Source organism: Gadus morhua, chromosome 20 (assembly GCF_902167405.1).
Source record: "Gadus morhua chromosome 20, gadMor3.0, whole genome shotgun sequence".
In the NCBI taxonomy this organism is placed as follows: domain Eukaryota; kingdom Metazoa; phylum Chordata; class Actinopteri; order Gadiformes; family Gadidae; genus Gadus; species Gadus morhua.
This window is the reverse complement of record NC_044067.1, coordinates 16,149,683-16,162,238: the sequence shown is the minus strand read 5'-3', so window position 1 is coordinate 16,162,238 and position 12,556 is coordinate 16,149,683. Positions and strand designations below refer to the sequence as shown.

The 12,556-nt window shown below is 45.8% G+C and overlaps 1 protein-coding gene across 5 annotated transcripts in view; it reads right to left on the bottom strand.

Annotated features, from left to right (window-relative positions):
* Positions 1 to 12,556, bottom strand: part of adarb1b (adenosine deaminase RNA specific B1b) — a 113,555-nt gene that overhangs the window by 2,506 nt on the left and 98,493 nt on the right. For all 5 annotated transcript variants that reach the window (XM_030343230.1, XM_030343232.1, XM_030343234.1 and 2 more), the window contains 5 exons: positions 10,735 to 10,849; positions 9,073 to 9,241; positions 8,482 to 8,633; positions 5,819 to 5,987; positions 1,952 to 2,133 (listed from right to left, as the gene is read on the bottom strand). In XM_030343230.1, coding sequence (XP_030199090.1) covers positions 1,952 to 2,133; positions 5,819 to 5,987; positions 8,482 to 8,633; positions 9,073 to 9,241; positions 10,735 to 10,849 — 787 coding nt within the window. The remainder of the gene's footprint in view (positions 1 to 1,951; positions 2,134 to 5,818; positions 5,988 to 8,481; positions 8,634 to 9,072; positions 9,242 to 10,734; positions 10,850 to 12,556) is intronic.

Sequence of the window (12,556 nt, the reverse complement as noted above, 5' to 3'; positions counted from 1 at the left end):
AGAACAAGTGTGAGGGAAGAGAACAGTTAGTAAACAGCAAGTAAACAGAACAGTTGGAGAAAAGTCTGGTACGGTAGAGAACAGTCACAGAACCATGCGATTAACAGTGGGCGCAACAGTCAGAGAACCTTTAGAACAGTCCAAGTAACAGTAACAGTCAAAGTAACAGTCAGAGTAACTTTCAGAGTAAATCCAGCATCCATCCCACTCTTTCAGCCCTCATAATAGGCAGCGAGACTCAGGTTCATCTGTCTACCGTTCAGGCAGAAGACGATGTCATCTGGAACAAATGTTGCGCATGATTTAGTCTTTTCTCCTTTCCCTCATTTTAGTAAAGAGATGGTGCGGGAAAGAAGGAGGGAGAGAGCGAGTGTGTGTGTGTGTGTTTGTGCGCACGTACACATACATACGCATGTATGTGTACGTGCACACTCAACGAGACAGAGGCGGGCATGCATGTGAGTGCGTGCTCCAGTCCTCTGCCTCCATTAGCCGGGGAGGTGACAGATGATGATGAGGAGGAGGAGGAGGACGAGGAGGAGGAGGAGGAGGAGAGGATGGAGCGCTATGCCAGCGCCCTTCGCCACTGAAACCCTCTAAAGCGGAAAAGGTTAACGACCTCCCCCGCCATTATCCCCGAACAACCCACAGATCCACAGGCCACGCGGGAAGGACGCCCAGCCCTCCCACTCTCTTATGCCCCCCCCCCCATCCCCATCCCCCTAGTCCTTGGGAGGTTCAACTCTGGTTCATTCTGATGGAGTCCACTGGCTCGTCGCCTTAAGACCAGGACTAGAGTGGGGGCTCACCTGGCCTCCATTTGTAGATGGTCAATCATGTAGTGTTTAATTCATGTGAACACACATATTATATTAATAACTCGTACATATTTAAGAATTTAGCAATGAATTATTAATAAGGTATTCACAATCCATATTGCATTGTATATAATCTTTGCCGCTTTTTTTATGATTCTTCTTCACATTATCTTATATAATTGTCTTACTATTTTATATTTTCACATAGGTGTTCTTTAACTTTCCAATTAACATAAGCTGACAGCCTTTGATGTATGACATAGTAAGTCATCAAGTCTTGTCTCCTGTATCTACAAGGCCATTTACACAACGCTTTGCAAATGTTGACTATTCGCATAAACCAACATGTTGAACCACATCTCAGACCCAGTATGTAAATGTCACCGCTAATCAATGAGTTCAACCGTGGACCACTAGCGGTCTCCTATGGCAAAGGTTACGCTCTGGAGAGAGTACTGACCATCTAACGGCCATTTACCATTCACTGTGGAACATTTAGAAAGAGAAAATAATTCCACAACGAAAAAGGTAAAAGGCCTAATTTGGAGTCAAAAAAACAAACTAAATGGATTTAAAAATAATAATGCAAATGTATAATAATCAGAGTATATAATCTGAAGTATTATTATTTTTTCAAATCTGCTAAAATTAACCTCTGTTAGTGTCTGGATGTCTGATTAAAATTCCCTTGCACCTGGCTCTCAAGTTATCTAATCTATTCTGGTAGCCACTGTAAACCAGTCATGCATTGTGGCTAATACCTGACATAACCTTATCTCCTTCCCTAATCTAACTCCCAACCTAATCTTTACCACAAACAACTCTAATATAACCTCAATTTATTTTATAAAACACACACAAACACACACACACACACACACACACACACACACACATACATACATATATCAAAGCTAATACGACTACTGTACAGTAGAGAAGGATCGTAGGACTCTAAAGTAGGAGCAGTAACGCTTTTCATCCAGTCCACTCTCCCCTTATCCAATCTCATCACATCAGGTCCTCTGTGCTCTGTGCGGTCTGAGCAAAGAAGGGGGACTGGCCAGGCTGAACCAGGACTCGACTCCCAAGGAAACACTGACAACAGCAGATACTGAGCCTGGGACACTGACCGCTGAGCAGGGGTCTGTTGAGGCTGAACTGGGTGGGCAGCTCCTCGATCTCCGAGATGCGCTGGTACATGGCCCGGGACAGGTGGTCGGCGTGGTACAGGCTGCCCAGGATGATGCTGGAGAAGTAGATGGGCTCCGAGAAGTAGCTCATGAGGGAGCCCTGCACCCCCACCACGTTCCACCTGGCCGGGGGAGATAAGAGAGGAGGGGTGTTACAACGAGGCGGTCCGGACTCTGCTCGTGTGTGCTCCCCTCCGCGGTGGGACACCTCAGACACCCACCCCCCCTCCACACTCCCTGCACCGTCCCGCTCCACTGGGGGGGGGGGGGAGGAGGAGGCTGTCGACTCGGGTTATCGTTCAGTTCACTTTTTTCAATGCAATGATAAACCTGGTCGTTGCACGTTTTTATTTTCACAGGTTCCAAAGTATGAATGAGTGAAATGAAAGCGTGAATAAGTCAAATACAATCGACTGACACAGTTCCGCCTGTTAAAGGGGCCGTCTGTCCTACTAGACGAACCAGCCTTTGCGGATGTTTGTTCGCGTTGCCTTTAGCGGCTAGAAGGTACGTACGTACGGAGCGACACAAGCTATTTCAATATATCATTACACACACACATACACACACGTGTACACTGGGATGCATCCAATTTCATTCTCTCCGGCATTCCAGTGTATTTCCAGGCCGTGTCATTAAGCATCTCTCCTCCCAGTCTCCAACCCATTGACACGCTCTGTGGAGCATCACCTGCCTGGGCCCGGGTGGAGCCCCACCGGCCTCGCACACGCACACACACACACACACACACACACACACACACACACACAGAACGAGAGAGAAGGAGAAGGAGAAATACAGACAGACAGATAGAGAGGAGCAAGGAGAAAGAAGGAGAGGAAGAGGGAGAGGGAGAGGGAGAGAGAGAGAGAGAGAGAGAGAGAGAGAGAGAGAGAGAGAGAGAGAGAGAGAGAGAGAGAGAGAGGGGGGGGGGAAAGAAAGGGGGGTTGCAAGAGAGAGTGAAAGAAAGAAAGACGGGGGAGAGGGAGAGAAAAACACAAAGTAAAAAAAGAAGGAATGAGACAGGGAGAAAGAGAGAGCATAGGGAGAGATAGGGGAGTTTGAAAGAGATACTGACTGAGTGCAGGTGAGAGGCTGAGGGCCAGGGAGTTACAGAGAGAGAGAGAGGAGAGTGGGAGAGTTGGAAAGGCAGCACTAAAAGACCATTACTGAGCAACAGAAATAAGACAGTGACAAACATCACTGATGAGGAGCTCGGTGCTGTCAGGCTCCAGGCTGTGCTGTCTGTCGGTGGGTCTATTTGTTTGTGTGTCTGTTTGTGTGCTTAAGAGTGTGTATGTGCCAGTGTGTATGTGTAAGAGTGTTTGTGTGTTTGTGTGTGTGTGTGTGTGTGTGTGTGTGTGTGTGTGTGTGTGTGTGTGTGTGTGTCTTTGTGTGTGTAAGAGTGTGTTTGTGCCCATGTGTGTATGTAAGAGTGTGTTTGTGCCCGTGTGTGTAAGAGTTTGTTTGCGCCTGTGTAAGAGTGGTTTTGAACCTGTGAGTGAATAAGTGTGTTTGAACCTGTGTTTGTAAGAGTGTGTATGTGCCATGTGTGTGTAAGAGTGTGTTTTGAACCTGTGTGTGTAAGAGTGTGTTTGTGCCTGCGTGTGTTATAGTGTGTTTGTGCCTGCGTGTGTTATAGTGTGTTTGTGCCTGTGTGTGTAAGAGTGTGTTTGTGCCTGCGTGTGTTATAGTGTGTTTGTGCCTGCATGTGTTATAGTGTGTTTGTGCCTGTGTGTGCAAGAGTGTGTTTGTGCCTGTGTGTGTAAGAGTGTGTTTGTGCCTGCGTGTGTTATAGTGTGTTTGTGCCTGTGTGTGTAAGAGTGTGTTTGTGCCTGCGTGTGTTATAGTGTGTTTGTGCCTGCGTGTGTTATAGTGTGTTTGTGCCTGTGTGTGTAAGAGTGTGTGAAATTGTTAAATTAATAACATAGAGGTTGCGTAGATAGTGGAAATGAGGCCCTGTAGACCTGGGGCAAACTGAAGCATCCAATAATAATATTCCATACGCACCATGAGAGAGAATGCAACCCACTCTCTAGGGCATTGAAGCTAGGTAATTAGTATAGTATGACAAAGGACGTCACAATATATTTTGTCTCCTGCAAACACTCTCCGTCTCCACACACACACCCCCACACACACACGGGTGGGAGCGTCTTCATTGTTGTTGTGCTAAACAGCAAACCCCATCACCTCCACCCAAACAGCTGCTGCACCACTGCACAACCCCCCCTAAGGCGGCTACAACGGGTAACAGGAACCCTTACTGGGAGAGATCTTGACAAAATAGCCCCATCACCACTCTGGTTGAACACACTCACAGCTGTGGGTGGGAGAGATTGCAATAATGACCAATCAATTCACTGTGTTGTGAAGAAATTATGCGCCAAAAATCATTTGGATGTGTGTATATTTGTCAAAATGTAGCCATTTCATTTGAAGTACATTTTTCATACTTACAAAAATGTATTTAGAAAATTATCCTGGACTCATAGTTTAAGTTGAACCGAAGAAAGAGAAACCCCCTATTATAGCACAGTACCATGTGACACAGGGAGCTAGTACTGAAACACACTCAGATCTACCGTCTTAGTTTGAGAGAAACCTTCTTCAGAGATCTACAGCGAGCGCTCCGTCACCGCCGGGTGTGACTGGAGACTCACCGGTAGGAGAGGAAGAGGAGGAGGAGGTGGTGAAGGAAGAGGAGTTATGAGACGCGTTTATCCCCCATCAGAAGGTAAGACACAGCGTTGCCTTGAACATGGACAGATACTGAAGAAGCAATGAGTTGCCTGTAAAAGTGCCTGAAGGACCCCTGGGCCTATCAATCTGGTCCGTCCCTGCCAGGCTAGAACAGAACGCTGGGGGACGGTGTTTGAGTGTCTGTGTGTGTGTGTGTGCCGGAGCTGTAAAGCAATATGTCACCTTGTGACGAGAAGGGGGAAAAAGAATGAGGAATGAACGCAAAACTACAATGTCTGAATGATTTATGTGTGAAATGCATTCAGACGCGAGCCCACGTCTTTCATTGAATTAAGTTCAGACGTTCAGACATTCAGACGTTCTTTCATTGAATTAAAAATAAATGTGTTTACGGACTACTTGCACTCTAGTATTTTTTTGGAAAAGTGTTATTTTCAAACTTCTAGTTATTTGGGTTAGGGAGTACAATGAGGCACATTTAAGTGACAGAAATAGATTTACTTAATTATCCTGTACTTGGGCTTAACCAAAACACCTGGAATAGGCAGAATTATTTATTCATTTTGAAAAGACATCTCATGTTGTAATTTTTTATCGATTACAGATAAATAAGAAAAGACATATGTATCCGAATAACAAACTGCCAAATGAAATGGAAGAACTTCAAAAAGGTGTTGAAGTTTGGTTGAGTCAGAAGCCGACAAATGCCAGGGATGATACCCGGTGCCTTCTGAAAGGGGATGGGGATTGAACCAACAACCTTTTGGATGGGTATCAAACCCAGTACCTTGAGGCACAGGGTGGCACCCAACAACTTTGAGATGGGGATGGAACACACAACCTTCGGTACGGAGATCGTCAGGACCTAGAAAATGGGGATTGACCTCTTTGATGGGGATCGATCCGACAACCTTTGGCATCAAACCCAGGACCTTGGGACGGGAATTGTACCCAGGAACGTTACGAGGGGATCAAACCCATGACCTTTTTAGTTAGCACACAGGACCTATAAGATGGGGTTGGACCTCTGGGATGGGGATGAAACCAAAAACCTTTGGGAGGGGAACCAGGAAGCGAACCCAGGAGCCATGGGACTGGACCTACCGTGCGATCTTGTCACTGCAGGACATGGTGAGCAGGCGCTCCCCCTGCAGCACCCCGTCCCAGGTCTGGATGGTGTTGCTGGACCTCACGGGGATGGTCCCCTCCCCAGACTCGATCTTGGTCCTCAGCTGGCCCCGCGCCTTCCTGTTGGGGTGCCGGTCGCCCTGGTCTGGAAGCACAGCGACAACCAGTTATGACCTGAGCCACTTTAATAATTACGGTAATAATTGTATTTAATTATAAGGGTCAGGTCTCATTCAGGCTAACCTCTTCTGCAGGAGAGACCTGATTTGCATCATCACACAAAAGGTTTAATCTGTTAACCTGAAACAAGCTGGTTCCGTTAATAACCATTTATAACTTGGTTAAATTGAATAACAATGTATATGTTGGTCCAGAAATGATGGTGCCTTCAAACAAAAAACGATGACCCAATACATTTTACAATAATGGATGGATATTGTAAAATATCTAATCAATTATTGATCGCCTGTCAGTAAATAGCCTTGTGAGACCTTCCAGATATAATTAGGTAAAGGTTTTGAAATTAATATGATGATCTGTAGAGAGAAACTCGCAGGGTTTTGATGGACTCCCTAGGCTGTAACTAACTACACTCGCGTCAAATCAAAGGAGACTCCAGTGATAACCACCGATAATCAAGCCTTGAGACGCAAGACGACACAGCGGCCTGAAAACTATTAGCGAATCGTATTTGATCTTTAAAAAAAAAAAAAAGACAAGTTGATGGTTGTATCAGAAGGAGCCATTATTCAGCGGAACATTATTAATGTGTCCCGGCGCTATACAAAGCCAGCTATCTCTACAACGACTAATTCAGTGCAGCCGCTATTCAAACCGCACGTACGGACGGGGAAACTGTAGAGGGTGGGGCGGGGAATGGTTAATCACAAGAGATGGGGAAGTCTGATGGAGAGGGAGGGAGGGAGGGAGGGAGAGAGAGAGGGATAACGAGAGAGGGAGGGGGAGAAAGCGGGGGATAGAAAGGGAGAGGATGGAAGAGAATGAGGGGGAGGGAAAGAGAGGGATGGAGGCAGGGGGGAGTTGGAGTGGTTGGGATGAAAGAGTGAGAGAGAAAGGGAGAGAGAGATTTAGACAAATCATGCTAATTACTTCAGCTTTATTTGAAAGGTGTTTTTTAAGCGCATTTGGACAGCGGAGCACAATTCTAATTAAATGAAACGGAGCACAGAAAGTGGAAACAGAGAGTTAATTGAATGAAAATAAACAGATGTCGATATTGAATTTGCGATTCAATTAAAAATGTGTCAGAGGGTGTGAGGAGGGGGGGGGGGGGGGGGAGGCGGAGCACGAGGGGGTTATGATTATGAATAATAGCAGAGCCACTGTATGGGGACTTTGTTTTACGCCCCTTATCAAGAATGTGTTGAATCGCGCGAGCAAAGTCTGCACTTGTGTATGTGCAAGTGTGTTTGTGCATGTGTGTATGTGCATCTGTGTACGGGTTTGTGACACGTAACAGACCACCAATTGGCAGAATTGCACATCGTACAAATTTCATGGAGGCGACTCAGCATACCACGTGATTCTGCTACTTAGAATTAATCATTTAGCAAACACTTTTATCTAAAGCCACTCCCTATTTACTATTTAGTCATGTATATACTAAATCACTAAATAGTAAATAGCGAGTGGCTTCAGGTAAAGTCTACAAAATTGTGTATGCTTTTATCTGAAGCTATTTACTAGTTAGCCATTTAGTAGACGCTTTTATCTGAAGACACTCCTATTTAGTATTTATAATTTAGTTACTAAATTACTAAAGAGAAAATAGCGTGTGGCTTTAGATAAAAGTGTCTACAACATTTTAGTAGACGCTTTTATCCGAGGCCACTCACTATTTACTATCAAGGCATTTAGTAGACGTTATTATCTGAAGCCACTCGCTATTTACTATTTAGCCATTTAGTAGACGCTTTTATCAGAAAACACTGCTATTTTCTATTTAGTAATTTAGCCACTAAATTACTAAATAGAAAATAGCGAGTGGCTTCAGATAAAAGCATCTACAACATTTTAGTAGACGCTTTTATCTGAGGCCACTCACTTTTTACCATTTAGTAGACGTTATTATCTGAAGCAACTTGCTTTTTACTATTTAGCCATTTAGTAGATTCTTTTATCTGAAGCCACTCGCTATTTACCATTTAGCCATTTAGTAGATGCTTTTATCTGAAGCTACTCGCTGTTCACTATTTAGCCATTTAGTAGACAAACACTTTTATCCATTGTGAGTTCAGATATGTCCTACAGGAGCAGGTAGGCGTTAAGAGCATCCTTGCTAAGGTAGACTGTGGACATTCAGGAACAAACCCAGGACCGAGGACCAGGGTTTTCAGGCTGGAGGCTGAAAACCCTGACTACTACACTATTCTGTCCCTGATGAAAACCAATCGGAAGGCGGGGCATGACAACCCAGTGCTACGGGTGTTTGTCCTCCCAGCCGTGTTTGTCCTCCCACCCTTGAGCAAGACGCCCAAACCCCTACCTTAATGATGGAGCTCCAAACAAAGTCTGCTTCCTGACTCGTTGTAAAATCTCTTTACTGGACTGAACCAGTGTCTCATGTGACCGGTGCGAGGGCGTCGTCGGTGTGTGTGTGTGTGAGCGTGAGCACGCACCTTCCATTGCCGCCTCGTGGGGGGAGAATATGCGTGCGTCTCCGCAGGGAGAGGTGCTGATGTACAGGTGGAACTGGACGTTGTCCTTCAGACGGTAGCCACGCTTGTCACAGCGCAGGAATATCGACTTCTGGTGCTCCTCCCTGTTGTTCCTGTTGTGTGTGTGTGTATGTGTGTGTGTGTGTGTGTGTGTGTGTGTGTGTGTGTGTGTGTGTGTGTGTGTGTGTGTGTGTGTGTAGACGAAGCAGATCAAAGCAGGTCAGATATGAGGCTCGTATTCTGAATAGTCCCACGGCCAAGTCCAAATCTCTTTAGGCTACAGAATCAAGGTGTTCTAAATATTCCAAGTGAGACGATGAAATAAAAAATACATACCGTACATGTACACACGTTTGTACTTTGATTGAAATCTCCCGCATTCAAACAAAAACATACATAAACGCAACACTTAAACTCAGACACTTATGCGTGCACCTACTCTATTCGCCCTTTCATTCCATTACATGTATTTCTATGCGATCAGTAAAAACAAAACACACACACACATTAAGATGCACACACACACACACACACACACACACACACACTGACCCCAGGAAGTGCTCCAGTTGGGCGTAGAGGTATCTGATTAGCGAGCGGCGGGCGATGATCTCAGCGTGACAGTCGTTGAGCGCCAGGCCGCGGTCGCTCATGTACTCGCCGTTGATGCACTTGGTTCCCGTGGAAACGCAGATCACCTGCGCCTCCTTCACGTCGGTGCCTGAGGGGAGTCGGGGGGGGGGGGGGGGGGGGGGGGGGGGGGGTCGGGGGTGAAGGAACAAGGACGTTAGTACGACGCACACAAAGACAGACACGCACAAACACAGACGCAGACTTGAGAGACGAGGCGCGGTCACTCATTGTATCTGGTGATGGGCAGTGAGTGTTTGTGTGTGAAATGCATTCAGACGTATAGTCTGAATGCCCCTGAACCCAATGGTGATGCAGAGCAATACACACAATGATGTGTATTGCTATTCACATTCGTATACATCGATGATGGAGCTAGTTTGTCTGCTGGTGTGTGTTTCAACAAGTTATTTGATTTGAGTACTGCTAAAAGTACTAAAATGCACCACGCAAATAAAAGGCTCAACCATACTCTTTTTTAATATGTATCCATCCATCCATCTATCAAAAAGCCAGTTTTCTCACATTACTCACATTAACGGACAAATATCGTAGCAGTGATATTGAAACATACTTTGGTCAAAGGTTCGGATAAATAGTAAAACAACTCGGCGCTCCCCCCCAAGCTGGTGTTTCCTAGCGTAGAGAACTGAAGAGCAGGGCTGTGCTCCATCCAGGCCTAGCGGACATGCTACGCTACTCTGCTCCTGGTACGCCTCCTGAACTGAGCGGGATCTCAACGATCCATGTGGGCTCAACATATTGGTAATGTGTCAAGAAAACCAAACCTCAAAGAGAATGGACACGTCATCAAAAGAGAGAAAAAGACCTCAAGCAAAACATAAAACTTCAATACTGATATAGTTATATACATTTATAAATATACCTACCTACCTATCAATCAAAATTTCTCTAAAGAAAAAAATAGATATATCATCCATCAGTTACAGAATTTTAATGAACCGGTATATGCTGGATGTAAATGTATTATATCGACCTATAGTAACCACAAGCACCACTTTGGAAGCATTTGAAAAATAAGTTTTGTTTTTGTAAACTTTATAATGTAGAGTGACAACCTAGTGTGTGTTTAACGGTCCGTACAAGGCCTGGTGTTTTAGATTTAATGCCAGGAGAATATAACCCCTGTACTTAAAGCAAAGTGCCACACTGTTAATATGATTGATGGCCTTTATCCCAGTGGCTTCTCCAAAAGCATCTTTCATTGGTTGAAAACAAGAGGGAATCTTTTTCTATAACAATTGTAAGTGTTTTTGATGGAACAATGAGTTAAACAGGGGAATATTTACTATATAGGGATCAGAAGATGCTTTTATCTATACTGACTTAAAAGGCATTTATTTTTATATCCATGTTAGTCGCAGGTAGGGGTTTGGGGTCATTTCCCTCCAGGATGTGTACAGGTAGTCTGCAGACATTGGGGGACCGAGTCACAGTCCTAGCCAGTCCACTGTCCTAGCCTGATGGATGAACTAAAGGATTTCATGGGGCGACTTCAACACATTTTTACACGTTAGGTCAATACCTTCCTACACGCCTCATTTCAGCATGCCTGTCATCTACCTGTTGTCATGACGACCCCCGCAAGGACTTTCCGCCGTGCGTGAGGGGAGGTGAAGTTTTCTGTCAGCTCACTGAACTTATCCACCACCAGACGGGAGACGGCGTCTGCGAGCACCTGGGGAATGACGCACACACAAACCATTAACACACATACACACCGTTAACACACACATAGCGTACGAACACACAGTACACAAAAACCAATAGCGTACACACACACACATACACGCATATTTTTATACAGGCACATACCGTACTCACACACATTCCATTTACAAGCACCCGTACCGTACGCACACACAACCGACCCACATTTACCTTCACAAAGAAAATCACACACATCAAAACATTTACACACGCACACAAAAAACACTGTCTGACGCACGCACCTTCACAAAGAATCACACACATAAAACCATCTACACACCCACACACACGCACACAACCACACACACACCCACAAACCCCCCCCCCCCCCCCACACACACACACACACACACACACACACAGATCCCCCACACACACAGACACTGTGAACGAGCCTCCCCTTGACGCGGCGTCTCCCTGGTCAGTCACCTTGTCCCCGGGCGTCCACCTCTAACGCGGTGGAAATGATGACGGGCGGGAGAGCACCGCACGGCTCGATGGCCTCAAATTAGGGAGATTAGTGAGATATCAGCAGAGACCCCCCCCCCCCCGCCACGCCGCGCCGATTTGGCCTGCCAAGGTCGCAGACCGATGGTGCATTTAACCACAGGGTCCGGGCCGAATACATCTTTTAAAAAACGTTTAAGCTTTATTATTAAACAATCTCGGCCAGAAGCCCTTTGCTGTGACGAAGTGTATTGTGGCACACGCACGTTGAATCGGAGATGGTAAATGGACTGCGTTAATACGGTGCTTTACGCAAAGCGCGGCACAATTAGTGCCCCCGCATTCACCCGTTCATACGCTGAGTGTGGTGTCAACCGTAGCAGCCGGCTCGTAAGGAGGGGTTTAGGTGTCCTGCTCAGGGACACCACCTCCACACTTGGCGGGGAGGAGCCGGGGAGGGAACCAGCATCCTTCTGGGTACCAGACGCCCAACTCACTCCTGAGACACTGCTGTCCTCTAGCAAGGCAACTGGGAGACCAACTAGCTAGTGAATCAATGGGCAGGATTGTGTACGTTGAGTTGCCCAAACTAACTCTTTTAGGGTCTGTTTTATTTGAATGTGGCTCTCTCTGTTGTATGTGCCTTCTGTTTTCTTTATTGTAAGATGCTCTATCTGTCTGCCTGCATTTTAATTTGAAATTAGTTTTAAGACGCTTTTAGTCAACGGTGAACAGTTGAAAATGTGCATATTGGATGGGTCAAAATTCTGCTTTTTCAAAACATAATTTTAAGGTTTTTAGGTATGGGCACAATAAACCTATTCAACTCAAAAACCATCAGGAACACAATTAGGTGATGGATTCATTAAAACACAGAGCGTGAGCGAACATGGAACAGCACGGGAAAAAGCAGTTTAACTTAAACAGTTCCTCCTATTAGCCCGCCGCCAGAATACTAACACACATTAAGTAAATATCAACGGACGTGAATTAATAAGGGAAATTAGTTAGGAGGGTGTTGGCGCTATCGCTAATCGGGAGGGGGAGGGGGGGGGGGGGGGTCGTCACCATCGTCGAATAAATCACCTCAACCTCTGGAGAGCGTAAGTAAATAAGGACGGGGAATGCCGGACAGGCTTGGTGGGGACGCCGTTGACAGTGCATCTCGCTGATTGCCTGCGCCAGCTCCATTATCTTGCTTCGAACAGAGACACGTCCCTGACCATCA